This window comes from Sorex araneus, chromosome 9 (assembly GCF_027595985.1).
Source record: "Sorex araneus isolate mSorAra2 chromosome 9, mSorAra2.pri, whole genome shotgun sequence".
Classification (NCBI taxonomy): Eukaryota; Metazoa; Chordata; class Mammalia; order Eulipotyphla; family Soricidae; genus Sorex; species Sorex araneus.
The window spans coordinates 17,651,273-17,669,228 of record NC_073310.1 but is presented as its reverse complement, the minus strand read 5'-3'; the positions used below and the strand labels follow the sequence as shown (position 1 = coordinate 17,669,228).

At 39.2% G+C, this 17,956-nt stretch overlaps 1 protein-coding gene across 1 annotated transcript in view; it reads right to left on the bottom strand.

The window, feature by feature from the left end:
* The window catches only part of HORMAD2 (HORMA domain containing 2), an 83,787-nt gene extending 66,426 nt beyond the window's left edge, over window positions 1–17,361 (bottom strand). The window contains exons 1-4 of the mRNA XM_004615541.2: window positions 17,311–17,361; window positions 10,670–10,811; window positions 6,391–6,454; window positions 4,983–5,019 (exon numbers count right to left, since the gene is read on the bottom strand). Of these exons, the coding sequence (XP_004615598.2) occupies window positions 4,983–5,019; window positions 6,391–6,454; window positions 10,670–10,811; window positions 17,311–17,361 (294 nt within the window). The remainder of the gene's footprint in view (window positions 1–4,982; window positions 5,020–6,390; window positions 6,455–10,669; window positions 10,812–17,310) is intronic.
* Between the last annotated feature and the right edge of the window lie 595 nt (window positions 17,362–17,956).

Here is a 17,956-nt window from a genome sequence, read left to right as displayed (position 1 = left end):
CCAGGGGAGAAAGCACTAAATTAAAGAAAAAAACACATTGGTAATTGCTATGAATATATAACACAGAATCCATGAGATCATTCATCAGAGGAATAATCTAGGTTGAGGGAGAGAACATGTCAGTTCTGAGGAAGTAATAATTTTTAGTTTTGCTTTTTGGGTCCCACCCGGCGATGCACAGGGGTTATTCCTGGGTTTGCACTCAGGAATCACTCCTGGCGGTGCTCAGGGGACCATATGGGATGCTGGGAATCGAACCTGGGTCGGCCGCGTGCAAGGCAAACGCCCTACCCACTGTGCTATCACTCCAGCCCCAATAATTTGAGCTTAGTTCTGAAACTGGAGTTAGACAGGTAAAGGGGCTAAGTCATGATAAAGAATTTTCCAGGCAAACAGAATAATATATACAAAGATAAAAGACACTTGGACTATCCTGAATCTTTATGTTTCTTGGCATAGTGAGAGTGATCTCTTATGAATACATCTGGGAACTAGATAAAATCATATAGAACTTTCACATGAAGAACTTTAAACTTTTGGGGGAGGGGGGTCACACCTGGAGATGCACAGGGGTTACTCCTGGCTCTGCACTCAGGAATTACTCCCAGTGGTGCTCAGGGGATCTTATGAGATGCTGGGAATCAAACCCGGGTTGGCTGCGTTCAAGGCAAACGTCCTACCCGCATGCTGCTACTCCAGCCCCTAAACTTTATTTTTTAAATACAGAAAAGATATTTAAGCAAAATAATGACAAAATAAGGCATAGGTCTCTGAAAGAATACAATGTGGACAATGGGTTGGAATTGTGGGAGACTGGGAATGGGAATAAAGAGACAAGTTAGGAGGTTATTTACAATATGTTTTTGCACAATGACTATCAAAAGTATATATTAATGCTTAAAGAGTTCAAGCATACTAAAAATGCAGTGTAAAAAAACACTCAAATTTCACAATTAGAAATAGAACCATGATCTTCAGTAGAAGTCATTATTAAAGATCTCTAGATATTCAAAGGACTTTCCTCAATTTTAAAAACATTGACTATTCCCTACTAGTAATGAGAACACCATAAAAGAAAAGTTATATTAACAACTAAAAAATATAAATATTATTTAGATTCTAAGTCATTTAAGATTGTCTTTCAATCTTCCAAAACAGTAAACTGATTCAGCCACATATGTAGTCATTTAAGTAGCATAAGTTCATGAAACTTGGTAAATAACCCTTTTTACATTACACTGTTATTTTAGTATGTAATTTATTTAAGAAGTGACTTTATTAGACTGTAATCTTCTTGAGGGACCTTTATATCTTTAGCTTATTTTTGTCTCATTGAGTACCTCAGCATAATTTCTTTTTTTTTTTTACATTTTAGAAATATTTTTTTAATTTTTTTTTATTAGTTTATTTTTAATTAGAGAGTCATCGTGAGGGTACAGTTACAGATCCATACATCTTTGTGCTCATGCTTCCCCCATACAAAGTTCGATAACCCATCCCTTCACCAGTGCCCATTCTCCACCACCCGTAAACCCAACATCCCTCCCCGCCTCCCAGTCCCGTCTCCCCCCACCCCACCCTGCCACTATGGCAGGGAATTCCCTTTTGTTCTCTCTCTCTGATTAGGTGTTGTGGTTTGCAATAAAGGTGTTGAGTGGCCATTGTGTTCAGTCTCTAGTCTGTATTCTGCCCGCCTCACCCTTCCCCCACATGACCTCCAACCACATTTTACTTGGTGGTCCCTTCCCTGAGTTACCCAGAATGAGAGACCAGCCTCCAAGCCATGGAAACAATCTCCTGGTACTTATTTCTACTATTCTTGGGCATTAGTCTTATAGTCTATTATTCTATATTCCACAGATGAGTGCAATCTTTCTATGTCTGTCTCTCTCTTTCTGACTCATTTCACTTAGCATGATACTTTCCATGTTGATCCACTTATATGCAAACGTCATGACCTCACTTTTTCTAACAGCTGCATAGTATTCCATTGTATAGATGTACCAGAGTTTATTCAACCAGTCATCTGTTCTAGGGCACTCGGGTTTTTTCCAGATTCTGGCTATTGTAAACAGTCCTCAGCATAATTTCTGTTACAGATTAAATATGAAAGAAAGAAAGCAGGAAGAGGGAGAGCAAAAGAAGGGAGGACATGGGGCTAGAGCAATAGCACAGCGGGTAGGGCGTTTGCTTTGCACTCGGTCGACCCAGGTTCGATTCCCAGCACACCATATGGTCCCCTGAGCGCTGCCAGGGGTGATTCCTGAGTGCAGAGCCAGGAGTAACCTCTGTGCATCGCCAGGTGTGACCCAAAAAGCAAAAAAAAAAAAAGGGAGGACATAAGAAAAGAAAGACCAAAACATTAATACTTCCATATTGCTTATTATGTGCCAGCAATAGTTATAAACATTTCAGATAAACAATTCTCAAAATTTGGTCCTTTAGCGTCAGTCTTTTACCTGGAATTTGTCCAAAATGCAAATTCTCACTGAAGAAATTTTGGGATGAAGCCTGTCAATGTGTGTTTTAACAAGAATCTAATTCTTGTATTAGAAATAGTTGATTCTAATACAAGCTAATGTTAAAAATCTCTGTATTACATGCCTTAGTTCATTTAACTCTCAAACAAAAAAGGAAACATTATTATTACTGTTATTGTTTCTATTTTACATGTAAAAAATATCTAAGATGTAAATTGTTTTTTCCAAAGGTCATATAGGTTTAAAAGGGCAGAAGTTGGATTTATTTTAGTTTGATACCAGAAGTTTATTCTTCAGTATATTACAGTGTCCCTTAAAGATAGTTTATTAAAAAATGTTGCTAAACAAATGAATGAGGGCAGAAACATACTTTGCAAGCCAGAGGCCTGAATTCAATCCTAAGCACCACTTGGTGAGTCTAGGAACCACCTTCAAGAAGTAGGCCGAGCATAGATGGTTGTGGTTCCTAAATAAAAGCACCCCAAACAACAACAACAAAAACAACAACATGGATTAAGGAGAATGAGTGAAAACTAGTGTATGTTCAGTTTAGAACACTTTTCCCCGTTTAACCAATCTTAAATGTTAAGGGTCTTCGAAGCTCAAAAAGTCACTTTCTCTCAAACACTTCTCTGCTACTCCTCACTGTATATAAACTCTCCTTTTCCACATTTATCACTGAACCAGTATTTGACATACAACACTTTCTAATGGATATTTACTTATACTTAGGATGAAAGTGATAGTCAAAATATCTGTTTTATATACACCTAACAAAACTGATACAGTACAGATACTAAGTGAAATTATGCTAAGCTAGTTCTAAAGCTATGTTCATGGAAGCTCCCTTGGACCATGTGTTAACTCTTTTTATTATTATTATTATTATTATTTGCTTTTCAGGTCATACCCAGCGATGCACAGTGGTTACTCCTGGCTCTACACTCAGGAATTACTCCTTGCAGTGCTGGGGGACCATATGGGTTGGCCACGTGCAAGGCAGACGCCCTACCCACTGTGCTATCACTCCAGCCCCAATGTGTTAACTCTTTAGTTGCTAGATTATAGAGAGATGTTAGGAGATCATAATAGACATACTGGTGGCATTAGATGGAAGTCTGGGGCTCACTGGGAGTCTCACAGAAGTGGTGTCACAGTGCTCAGTGCTGCTAAGTGCTTATCCTGGCTCTGCACTCAGGGATCATTCCTGGTGAGGCTCAGGGGACCATATGTAGTGCCATATCAAAACTGGATTGGCTCTGTGCAAAGCAAATATCCTACCTGCTATATTTTTGCTCTGCCCCCTTAAATTTTTGACAACAGGCAAAGCTGGACCAGTGGGTAACTGCTCTTAAACTCTCCAAATAATTATCATTAATCCTCTTCTATGACCTATAAACTCTTTGTGTGTACCATCCCATTTCTGTTTTGGTTTTATATCCCTCAGTTTCCCAGATCAGTGTTGAATAAGTCATAAGGGAAAACATTCTTAATGAGAAAAGTAATGTATGAATATACCAAATAATCCAGTGTAAGGATTACATGCCTCAAGAGTCATAAAGGAATAGAAAATTGGGAAGGAGTAAAAAGGCTAAGACAAGAAAAGTGGGGGGAGCAGTAATAGAAATTTCATGATATACATCTGTTTTTTCAATTAGAACTAGAGAAAAATTTTCATGCCCTTCATAGCTGTCTTGAATAGCAAGAAATATCAGATTAAGTTAAAACCCAAGTTGTCTTTTTAAAAAATTCAAACTACAAAAAAAAAATTCAAACCACAACACAAGCTGTATTGAAGAAACAAATTGTATACTAAAGATAATTTTAAAATCAGATAAATAAAAGCTGATTACTCAAGTCCATTTTTCCCTTTCGTAACTACAACTGAATTGTCACTATTTTGAACATGTTGAAAATGATAAGTTCTAGATTATTGTCTCCCCATCCCACATCCTGTGGATCTCTTCCAGAAATTTCAGAGGAAATACTGTGGTCAGAAAGATATGAGTATGAAAAAGAAAAATGAGGGCTTCATTTATAATTGATGTAAGTAAGACATCAATAGGACAACATATAAAATAAAAGAAAGTTCATGGACACAAATGTAGGCACTAGTATACTGTTAAAATATAGCAACAGATGGGTGTTTGAGCATTGTATAACTGAGACTTAAACCTGAAAGCTTTGTAACTTTCCACATGGTGAATCAATAAAAGAATTAAAAAGGGGCTGGAGCGATAGCACAGCGGGTAGGGCGTTTGCCTTGCACGAGGCCGACCCAGGTTCGATTCCCAGCATCCCATATGGTCCCCTGAGCACCGCCAGGAGTAATTCCTGAGTGCAGAGCCAGGAGTAACCCCTGTGCATCGCCGGGTGTGACCCAAAAGGCAAAAAAAAAAAAAAAAAAAAAGAATTAAAAAATATATATAGCAACAAAGAAAAAGTCAAAACTTTTTTATAAAGGGATAGAAGATACTAGTGTAAACTTTATAATATTCTTACATAATTCTTCTCCAAAGCATCAAAACAACCTTTAATCCTGTAAAGAAATAAACAGTAATGTCAACCTTGAGTCAAACATAGCCAAACAATTTGAAATACAAATCTGATTTATTTTTTTTAATTTGAAAATTGATATTTTACTTTTCCCATTTAATTTTCTTTTAAACTCCCAACATTCTCTTAATAAAACTTTTAAAGTAATACAATAGCAATTTTTGTTTTCTTTTTGGGTCACACCCAGCAATGCTCAGAGTTTGCTCCTGGCTCTGCACTCAGGAACTACCCCTGGTGGTGCTCGGGGGACCATATGGGATGCTGGGAATTGAACCTGGGACTGCCACTTGCAAGGCAAATGCCCTACCCGCTGTGCTATTGCTCCAGCATACAATACCAATTTGAGATAGGGAAGCATCTCTTAGTTTTACTTCTGGTTTCTCTGATACATAGAAGATTATCATGTCTGTGAAAAATAACCAAACTTTCAAAATGGCTTACATGTTTCTTTATACAAGTCTATTTTCCTTAATAAAAACAAAACAAAACACTAAGGCCCACAGAGATAGCTTAATTGACTCAGACCCAAGCTCAATTCTGGGCACTGTATGGTACCCAAGAATCATCGAGAGTGACCTTGGGCACAGAGCTGGAAGTAACTTCTGAGAATTTCACAGTATGCCCCAAACAAATTAGTACATAAAACTTAATGATATCTTAAAATAGGATAGTTATTGGCTCTCTCCACCCTTGGAGAAGCCCGTGTTCTCTCTTGGGCATGTTACTCTGTCTCTCTTACTCTCCACTGTCTCACTTTTCTCTTCCTCCTTCCCTTCAAAAATCCTCCAAATAAAATCTGTTTTACTTAAAAAAAAATAGGATAGTTATTGTAATTTTCTAGGGAACTGCAATTTATTTTTTTTTTTTTTTTTTTTCTTTTTGGGTCACACCTGGCGATGCACAGGGGTTACTCCTGGCTTTGCACTCAGGAATTACCCCTGGCCGTGCTCAGGGGACCATATGGGATGCTGGGATTTGAACCCGGGTCGGCCGCGTGCAAGGCAAATGCCCTACCCGCTGTGCTATCTCTCCAGCCCCATTTATTTTATTTTTTTAAGATGAAAGAAGAAGGGGGAAATGTCTTTAAGGAAATAATCTTGTCGAAGTGTGAGGGTTAATTTCAGCCATGTAAAATAACATTATATGCCTTATTTTGGTCTGCTTTTTAAGCCACACCTGGCTGTGCTCAGGAGTTACTCCTGGCTTTGTGCTCAGGAATCACTCCTGGTGGTGCTCAGGGTATGGTGCTCAGGGTATACAGGACCAGATTGGCGACATATTGTAAACACCTTACCAACTGTATTATCTCTCCAGCCCAATCTTGTAAAACTTGTGTGAAGTTTCATTTACTTACCATTTGATAATATGCAGTGAGCCAGGGCATTTTTTATCATCTTGGAGGATTTTTATTTTGAGGCCTACAAAACAGAAAGACAGTCTATTTTCATTTACTAAATGACTACTATACAAAAATTGCTCATGCTAATTAAGAATATCTCTTTAGCTCTTTTATATATATAACTTAACTTAGTTTTATAATATAAAAATTTACAATATCTAAGTATCTTCTTAAATCACAGGTTGATTCAATCTGATTTTGATTAAAGTATATAGTCTCTTCCTTTATAGCACAAAACTGAGTTTGCTGAGTTGCTGCAAAATCAATTTGTGTCATTTATTTGCTTCTACTGAATTCTCTGTAATCATAAGATTACTAAGCTCATCTCTCTCAATTTAAAACAGACACCTCTTTTTCTGTTATTTTTCCCTCTCAATGAAAAAAGATAGGAAAATTTTTTTTAAAAATTATAGAAAATATTATGGGCTGGAACCCATAGCACAGTGGTTGGGCCTTTCACGCGGCTGACCCATGTTTGATTCCTCCTCCCCTCTCAGAGAGCCTGGCAAGCTACCGAGAGTATCGCGCCCGCACGGCAGAGCCTGGCAAGCTACCTGTGGTGTATTGGATATGCCAAAAACAGTAACAAGTAAGTCTCACAATGAGAGACGTTACTGGTGCCTGCTCAGACAAATTGATGAGCAACGGGATGACAGATAGAAAATATTAATTTTCATCTGGAATTTTAGTGCTCTAGCATACTAAGAGTCTTATGAGTTTTTCATATAAATTTAAAAGTAATCACTGATACATATATGACTTTGCCTAAGTCACATCATTTTTCCAACATTGCTTTCCTATCCTAAAATCAACTTTACCTCTCCTTTACAGAAGGATAGAAATTATTTTCTATGTTGTTATTACATTCAAATACTATCAAAAAGGGTGTTAAGTGGGGCTAGAGCAATAGTATATCGGGTGGGGTGTTTGCCTTGCACGAAGCCGACCTGGGTTTGATTCCCAGAGTCCCATATGGTCTTCTGACCACTGCCAGGGGTGATTCCTGAGTGCAGAGCCAGGAGTAATCCCTGTGCATTGCCAGGTGTGACGCCCCCCCCCCAAAAAAAAAAACAAGGAAAAAAAAAAGGATGTTAAGCAAATGAGTTTTGAGTGTTTTTGAGCAAGTAAGAATAGTAAACACATAATACAGTTATGTGAACATTTTATGTACAAATGAAACCAAATATAAAGGAGTTGAGTCACCTGGCCCCAGGACAGAGCCTGGAGGAACCCAGGAAACTCCAAGTACTGCTTCATGTGGTCCTAATAGCCCTCAAGTACCACAGAGGTGGCCTTTGTGACCCCTAGCACTTCTGAGCCCAAGCAGCATTGCACTGCATTAAGCCAGTCCTCTTGTTTCTAGATTGACTGACCCTGGGGAGTAGCACTGGAACTTAGCCTTTGCAGTTATATAAACATTGAGAGGAAGAGGCCAGAGAGATAGTACAGTGGATAGGGTGCTTGTCCTGCACGTGCAGACCTGGGTTCAGTCCTTGCTTCCCATATGGTCCCCTGAGCACCACCAGGAATGGTCCCTGAGTGAGAGTCAGGAGTTACCACCGAGAATTTCTGGGTGTGGCCCAAACACCAAATTTTTAAAAAATCATTAATTTTAAAAAACATTCAGAGGGAGACAAAAACTTCCATTAAAACTGTCTCCAAAAGAGTATCATGCTAAGTGAAATGAGTCAGAAAGAGAGGGACAGACATAGAGGGACTGCACTCATTTGTGGAGTATAAAATAACATCACATGAGGCTGACACCCACGGACAGAAGATACAAGGGCCAGGGGGATTGCCCCTTAGCTGGAAGCCTGCTTCATGAGCGGAGGGGAGAAGACAGATGGAATAGAGAAGGGATCACTAAGAAAATGATGGCTTGAGGAACCAGTTGGGATGGGAGATGCGTGCCGAAAGTAGATAATGGACCAAACATGACGACCTCTCAGTGTCTGTGTTGCAAGCTATAATACACAAAAGTAGAGAGAGAGTATGGGGAATATTGTCTGCCATAGAGGCAGGGGGAGGGTGGAAAAGTGGGGGGTATACCCGGGATATTGGTGGTGGGGAATGTGCACTGGTGGAGGGATGGCTTTTTGATCATTGTGAGATTGTAACCCAAACATGAAAGCTTGTAACTATCTCATGGTGATTCAATAAAATTTAAAAATAAATAAATAAAAATAAAATTGACCCCAGAGCAAAAAAAAAAAGAGAGAATACTACAAAACTTGACATGAAATAAAAGTAGAACCTACTGCCTAGGGGAATCTGTCACTTATTCTTTCTATGGTTTATTTTATTCACTAAAAATAAATGTATTTCCTTGAGGTGAAAAAAAAAAAACTGTCTCCAAAAACGAAGCTAGAAAGAATCTCTCTCCTGAGTCTAAGGTAAAAAATGGCATACAATGAATGCTTAATTGCCTCAAACATGTTTTTGTTTTTTGTGAGGAGGTCACACCTGGGTCTGAGTTACTCCTGACTCTGTGTCCAGGAGTCACTCCAGTGGTGCTTGAAGGGATTATGTGGTACTGGGGATTGAACCCAGACTTCACATATCCAAGGCAAGTGCTCTAACACTGAGTTATATCTCTAGTCTACTAATGCCTCTTTTTCTTTTTTTCTTTTTATTCTTTCTTTTTGTGTGTGTGTGTGGAGGTGGGGGCGGGGTGTCAGGGGGCTGAGGAGGTGATGCAGCATACCTGGCTATGCTCAGGGCTTATTTCTGACTCTATGCTCAGGGAACTATATGTGGTGCCAGGGATCGAATCAGGGTTGGCCACATGCAAAGCAAGTGACTTAACTTTCTGGGCCAAGCATGTCTTTTTTTTTTTAATTCTATGTTCCTTCCAAACAAGAGGAGAAACAGAATTTATATGCTACAAATAAACATATTTAGCACTACAGGTTTATATACTATAAATTTAAAAAAGGATATAATACAAAAGATGTTGTCAAGATTGTAAATAACATGCATTATAAATTTACTGTTGCTTAAGAAAATAAAATCAGAAGTCAGAAAGACAGTATAGTGGGTAGGGTGCCTGCACTGTACAACATGGTAAAGTTCAATCCCTGGCATCCCATATGGTCCCCTGAGCACCAACAGGATTAATTCCTGAGGGCAGAGTCAGGAGTAATCACTGAGCACCACCAGGTGTAGCCCAAAAACAAAAAAGAAAAGAAAAGAAAAGAATTAGACCAAAACTAAGGTGAGTCATTAAATACAGATATGAGAATTTATAGCACTGTACTGTAGCACTGTCTTCCCACTGTTCATCATTTTGCTCAAGCGGGCACCAGTAACGCCTCTATTGTGAGATTTGTTGTTATTGTTTTTGGCATATCGAATAGCCACGGGTAGCTTGCCAGGCTCTGCCGTATGGGCAGGATACTCTTAGTAGCTTGCCAGGCTCTCCAAGAGGGACAGAGGAATCGAACCCGGATTGGCCTCATACAAGGCAAATGCCCTACCCGCTGTGCTATTGCTCCAGTCCGAGAAATTATAATGAGGTTCAATTTCGAAAAACAACATTTTTCAAGGAAGCTTGTAGCTTTTTATATTTATTTTCCAAGTGCTGCCTCCTACTTTATGCACAAATCAACAAAATTTTCAAAAAACTGTTAAGTCCTAATATAAAAGGAGGAAAGGAACCAGAAAGGCATAAGGCAATGAGATCATAAGTTTAAGGACACAGAAATAAAAGAAAGGAAAGAAGACTAGGACCTGAAAAAAGAACTAAGCTGATAAGAAGAATAATTGCTTGATATCCCGGCTAATCAACAAATGGGTTTGGCACATTTTTTCCAGTACTTTTCATAGAATATTTATATGTGTTAACAGAAAGAGTTGATGTTTTTTTCTAGTCTGACTCCATAGAACTTACTCAATGTTAAATTATACCTCAAGAAAGCCAAAATCCAATTGGATACAGAATCTACATCCAGGTATATTTTGACCTGGCTGCTTCTTTTATAGATATAGCTTAGAATTATTGAGCTTGTTCACATACATTTTTTTCCCTTAGTTTGTCATTCGGTATCTATTCAGGTTCCCATAGGCAAAACCACCTATGTATAATAGTGAAATTAAAATGAGAAAGGAATTAACAAATTGACCTAGATGAGCAAGTTTCATAACTTAATTATCACATTTTATGAAATATAAAAGGTTTATTTCTACCAAATATAGAAAAGTACTACAATAGTTAAAGCATTCAGTTGAGTTTTACCATCCAAACGGCGTTCTCCATAAGAGCTCTCTGGAAACAAGCCTCTTAGATATGTTATACATGAGATAGAAGTGGCAAAAAGTTTCTTCACCATAATCAATGATTCATGCTCATTACTGACTTGAGATGGAAAAACTGTGTCCTAGGGAGGTAAATGAATAAAATTAGAATTCCTTAGCATATTCAGTCCTTGATACATTCAGCCCTCATTCCACAGACATAATGGAAATACTTTCTTTAAGATCTAAAATCGAAAACCTTCACAGGTAGCTAAAAGGGTCGGACAAATGAACCAATATCTATTCTGATCATCCAGTCTAGAGTTGAACCATCTTTGACTTCTCTTCCTCATTAATAGCCCATATCCAATCATTAAATCCTACTAATCCTAAAAGAATTCTTATATATGTTTTCTCATTTCCCTTCTGAGTTGGACAGACTTAAGGAAAACTCATTTCTCCCTATAGTCCCTGACTTCATTACCGAAAGTTCCTCTGATTCAATCTATTCTTTATAGTCATAATTCACCTTAAAGAATATAAATTTTATCAAAAGATTCCTAGTGTTCATACAGAATAGAGTTAAAGTAGTTTTTTTTGTTTGTTTTTCGGGTCACACCCGGCGATGCTCAGGGGTTTCTCCTGGCTCTGCACTAAGGAATCACTCCTGGCGGTACTCAGGAGACCATGTGGGATTCTGGGAATCGAACCCGGGTCGGCTGCGTGCAAGGTAAACACCCTACCCGCTGTGCTATCACTCCAGCCCCTAGAGTTAAAGCAATTTTGTGTAAAATTTGAGAACTGTCTTTGCTTTACTCACCCTTTCCTCTCTATCACAAGTTCCAAACCCTCTTATGCATCCTGTTCTCCACCCACGTGAAACCACTGTTCATCTGTTTTTTCATTACCATGCATTTCCACACCTCTGTACTTTACTTAAGCTAGAACTTTGGGGGCCAAAGAGGTAGTACAGCAGTTAAGGCACTTACATGTCATGTAGCTGACCTCATCAATGCACTTGTTCTTATGAGCACTGCCAGGTGTGATCCCTGAGCACAGAACAAGGAATAAGTCCTGAGCATACTGAATTGGCCCCACACTGCACCTTCTCTCAATAATTAAGCTAAAAATTTGCCAAATAGTAAGGTTTTATCACTTGTATCACTTTTCATCTCATTGATCTTCGATTTGCTCGAGCGGGCGCCAGTAACATCTCCATTTGTCCCTGTCACACACTAGTGTAGCCCAATGATATCTGCTCACTCCAGGAACAGGAAGAGCCTCAAACTGTTCATTCAGGGTTTTGACAAAGAAGTCTGACCATCTCGTTGGTGGGTGGCCACGCAGTCTTTTGATATCCCGTGGAATCCAGTCAGTAACAACTCTAGTCCAGCGGTTGTCTCTGAATCGCCTTATATGTCTGGCCCATCTGATTTTTGATGTCTTGGCAAATGAGATAGCATCCCTGATTCTTGATCGTCGACAGAGGTCGGAACTCCGGATTCTTTCTCTCACTTGAGTGAGACGTAATATTCCTAGCATAGCTCTTTCGATTCCTCTTTGGGATATCCAAATAGCATTCTCATCCTATTTGCGTAGGGCCCAGGTTTCTGAGGCATATGTTAGTGCAGGAAGAATGGTGGAATCGAAAAGATGTGCCTGGAGTCAGAGGTTCTTCATCCTCTTAACCACTTCTTCGATGCTCTTGAAGGCGTTCCACGCTGCTCTCTTCCTCCTGCACAGTTCTGGTGCCAAGTCGTTCCTCATGTTGAGTTCTCGACCCAGGTACACATAGCTGCTGCATTCGGAGATGTTCATTCCATTGAGAGCAAATGGAGCATCAGGGACTAGTTTGTTTTTCATGAGCATCGTCTTGTTGAGTTTCAACTGCAGTCTGACCTTTCCACACTTGAGGTCGAAGTCAGTCAGCATTTGTGCTGCTTGGCTGTTTGGCCATATGAGAATGATATCATCAGCAAAATAGAGGTGGTGTAGTTGCTGACCCTCTATCTTCACTCCCATTCCTTCCCATTCCACTGGTCACATGATGTTCTCGAGGGTGGCACTGAAGAGTTTTGGTGAAATGGTATCACCCTGCCAAACCCCTCTCTTTATGTCAATGATCACATCCTTGTAGAATGGTGAGATCCTGGTGGTGAATCCGTAATACAGCTCGCGGAGGATACTGATGTACTGAGTTTGAATGCCCTGTTTGGCTAGGGCTTCGATGACTCCTTCAGTCTCAACAGAATCGAAGGCCGGCAGTTTCTATCTTTGTTGTCTACACACCAACATCCAACTACAATGAAGAAGAAATTGAGACGTTCTACATGGAACTGGAGAGGTTCTATAAAGAAGACCACACCTTCTACAAGACCATTGTTGTTGATTTCAATGCCAAGATAGGACCGAGAAGGCCGCCCAAAGAACTCCACATTGGAACCTATAGCCTAGAATGGAATGATCAGGGTGAGAGACTGTCTGAATTCATTATGTCAACCAATACCACTCATGGTAACTCACAGTTCCAAAAGGCCGAATCTAAACACTGGACATGGGAGTCTCCCAGTGGACAGTTCCACAATAAAATTGACCACATCATATTCAATCGAAGGTTTTGCCTGACCGATGTCGCTGTTGTCCCAAAATTCCAAACGGGATCGGACCACCATCTCCTTCGTGCAAAATTCTACTTCACAGAGCAGGGAGAAAGGTCTGCAAAGTTTAAGTTTAAGAAGGGAACTCTCAGAATGACCACCAACTGGGAGCTCTTTGGCACTATTGCAACAACATGGGAAGATGCTGTCCTTGACAATATCAACAAGGAATATGATCGACTGGTTCAGCACCTTTATGACTGTTCGAAGAATGCCGAGAGTGAGAAAGCCACAAAGAGATGCCTGTCTTTGGAAACTCTCAGCTCATTCATCAGTGTGGTTTGGCGAGAGCCTCAGGCAATAAGAGGCTAAGTTTGAGCTCGCAAAGATGTGCAGAGAAGCGATAAAGGAAGACCTCAAAGAGAGAAGAGCAGCAGTGTTGGCCGATGCGGCAGAAGCTGGGAAAAGTATTAGCAACACTCGCTTGTCCTTCGCCAACTACAAGACCAAGATGACTGCCCTCCAACATCCTGATGGATCTATCACATCTTCCAGAAAGGCAATGGAGAGGATTATTCAAGACTTCTACTGGGATCTCTTTGACAGCCATGTCTACCTGCCCACATATCAAATTCCACAGGATGGATATGTCATTCCCAATGTCCTCTCTTCCGAAATCCGACATGCCATTTTGACATGCCATGCGTAAAGACGCGTACAGCACCCAGTCTGGACAAGGTCAGACCCGAACACCTGAAGAATCTGCCGCCAGTACTCATCAATACACTGGCTTGGCTCTACACACGCTACCTGTCTGAATGCAAGGTTCCTTCCCAGTGGAAAACCATCAGGACCGTTCTGTTGTACAAGAAAGGAGACATCCACGACATCGGCAATTATCCCCCAATCTGCCTGCTGTCTGATATCTACAAGTTGTTCACTCGTGTCATCCTGAATAGAACAGGCAGAACACTAGATGAAGGACAACCAGACGAGCGAGCCGGCTTCTGAAAAGGATTCAGCACGATCAATCATATCCACACAGTGACCAAACTCACTGAAGTTTCACGAGAGTTCAAGATGCCACTCTGTCTAATGTTCATCAATTTAAAGAAGGCCTTACAAGTTTTATAAGATTATTTTATCAATACTAATCAATATTTTTATCAATATGAGCAGTGATTTCCATCTGAAGCTCACATGTGTGTACATGTATGTATATTCTTAAATTATTACATAATCTGCCTTGAGTCATGTGCCATATTAGAATGACAGATGCATTAATTTTAATTCATTACATAAGAAGTGTCTAGTGGGGCCTGAGAGATAGTACAGCAGGTAGGGTTCTTCTTGCCTTGCCCATGGCTGACCTGGCTCCAATCCCTGGCACCCCATATGGTCCCCTGAGTCCACCAGAAGTGATCCCTGATCACAAAGCCAGGAGTAAAACCTGCACATTTTGGGGTGTGGCCCCCAAACAAAAACAAAACACACAGTCAGCATTCCCACCAGCAGTGAAGGAGAGTCCCTTTCTCCCCACATCCGCGCCAACACCAGTTGCTTTTGATCTTTTGGATGTGGGCCAGTCTCTGTGGTGTGAAAGGATATCTCATTGTTGTTTTGGTCTGCATCTCCCTGATGATTAGTGACGTAGAGCATTTTCTCATGTGCCTCTGAGCCATTCGGATTTCTTCTTTGAGAAAATTTCTGTTCATTTCCATCCGCCATTTTTTGATGGGGTTGGAAGTTACCCTTTTTTTAAATAAATGTTCAATTCATGAAAATACCATGATGTGTTAATAGAAATACCATTGTAAATTATTTTAATAAGACAGGGTGCTAATGACAAAAGATATTTGACAGCTTAGCTGTCAAGTCACATGATCATAGGCAAATTACTTTTGTGCTTCAACTTATTCCCTATTGCAAAATAAAATTGAGATCATAACATAAAGCCCTTGGTATAGTGCCAAAGACATAGTAAGTTTGCTTATTCAGCTTTTACTGTTATTAATATTGTATTTTAAAGTATTAAATAGAAAAAATCATATGGTCACTTAAAATTTGTTGGGAGAAATAACTCAGGTAGTTTGCCTACAAAGATTTGTTGATATTGGATGAAAGGTCAGTTTGTTAAATTATAGTGAGAAAAAGAACCACCAAGTTGGTGGCAGTTCATATACCAGCTCAGCATTTCCTCCGCCCTATTCCTATCCCAGAAAGCAAGCACTTAAGAACCAAATAAGATCAGGAATCTCCTTGGTAAGTATATTTGATTCAAGCCAGAAAGATAACTGCTTTCTCCCTGCCCTAATAGTTCTCCTTCAATTTTAATATTTCCTGTTCCAGCTACAGCTTAATATTCCTGAAACAATTATCTTACCTACTCTCCTGATCAAATCCACTTTCTATTGATTGCAGAATAAAGCATAAATTCCTTAGCCTGGCTTTTAAGATTCATATAAATTTGCTTCTAAAGTTCCTGTTTAATTTCATTTCCTGTACTGTGCAACTCTCCAATAAAAATAGGTTCTTCATTATTCCCTGGAACATGTCATCATGTTCATTTCTTATTCCATGTCATGGCATATGCTAGATTTTTCTCACTGAATTCTCTCTCCTCTAATCAAGTCCTTTTCATTGGTAATTTTTCACATTGAATCTCATCTCCTTCACAAGGAATAAACAAACTACTCTGTTCTACAAAATGTCTAAATTCTTATCATTTGCATCATCTAACTTTTTGTCACATGTATGCAATGTAAATACTGTTTTGTATATGACTTAACTATCATAAATCTTATTTACCAAACTAACTTATTTGTCTAACTTATTTACCTTACTAACTTCTTCTGAAAGATGAATATCCCTTTAAATATATATTATATATAATTACATATTATACAACTATGAATTATATACAATTAGGCTTAATGAATAAACCAGTAGCACTGTAGCACTGTCATCCCGTTGTTCATCAATTTGCTCGAGCAGGCACCAGTAACATCTCCACTGTGAGACTTGTTATTACTGTTTATGGCATATCGAATAACCACAGGTAGCTTTCCAGGCTATGCCGTGCAGGCAGGATACTCTCAGTAGCTTGCCAGGCTCTCCGAGAGGGACAGATGAATTGAACTTGGGTTGGCTGCGTGCAAGGCAAACGCCCTGTCTGCTATGCATAAACCAGTACTTTATTTAAAAACATCATGGACTAAGATAAATTTGTTCAGGTGAATCCAAACAACAACTGAATCCAAACAACAACTGAACAACAAATAAATTTGTTCAGGTGAATCCAAACTGCTTTGTGTTCCTGTAGTGAGCAGACGCCATTGGGCTACACTAGAATGCAACAGGGATGAATGAAGACGTTATTGGTGCCTGCTTGAACAATCGATGAACAACGGGATGACAGTGACAGTGACAGTGAATCCAAAAAGGTTCTGTGGCCCCAGTAAGTCCCCCCAGGATTCCAGCATCCATTTTTCTCTCAGAGCTTTCTCCTTTAGTTCTGATAATTACATTATGGTATGCATCAGAAGTTATCAAATTGCTTATGGAAGTCAATTTCTTTCTTATTTTTTTTTTTTGTTTTTTGGTTTGGGGTCATGCCTAACAATGCTCAAGGGTTACTCCTTTCAGGAATTACTCCTGGCGGTGCTCAGGGGACCATATGGGATGCCAAGGATCAAACAGGGTCAACTGCATGCAAGACAAGTGCCCTACCTGGCCCAGGAAGTGGATTTCTAACATTCACTTTAAACACCTTTTCCTCTTTTTTTCCTTCCGATTTCTTTTATTCCAGAAAGTACAAATATAAAAGCATAAAATAAACATGTCTCAAAGTAAATTTCCTTGTAGGAATCTGCCTTTAATTTCCTTTACATTCTCAGTCCAGTAGGTGGTAAAAATGTTGACATACTCTGCCAGACTATTATGTGCCAATTAACTGATAAAATGTTTTTTTCTTAAAGAAAGATTAAAGTCATCTGAATTAACTCACTAAATAGTAATTGATTTTCTTTTAACACTTGGTAAATACCTTAGCTGCTTTGTGAATTTGGATGGAGTGAGAGAGCTGAACAGTGGCCATTATAGGACTATGTCAGGATTCTTCTAATAAGTTTAACCTGCAAAAAGAAATAAATTGGAAATATGCTTATCTTTAACACTTAAAATTTTCCTTTCTTATTATGTCAAATATTACACTACAAAATTATAAAAACAAATAAAAAATTAAAATTTAGGACAGAAAGAGCATAAGAAGTAAGAAACTTGTCTTGCAAGCAGCTGACTCTGGTACCACATAAGGTCCCCAAGCACTGCCAGTGGTCACTCCTGAGCATTTCAGGAGTGCTTCAACTACTGCCAGGTATGTTTCAGCCAACACCACCCACTCCCCCATCCCAAACCCCTGCCAAAAAAATCCCACTAAAATTCTAAACTAAAATTAACTCAGTTAAATATAGGCTGTTTTCCAGATCGTTCAGTTTTGAGAGAATTAACCAAGTTCAATTTTAAATAAGCAAAAAAAAAAAAAAAAAGAACATGAAAATACGTTTACTATCCCTATCTAAACTATAAAATTAACTTGATTGGAAAAATCCTTACCGGGAAATTTTCAAAGAACTATATAATAAGTTATTTGCATTCTTTGGAAACTTCATCCAATAAACAACTTTATCCCC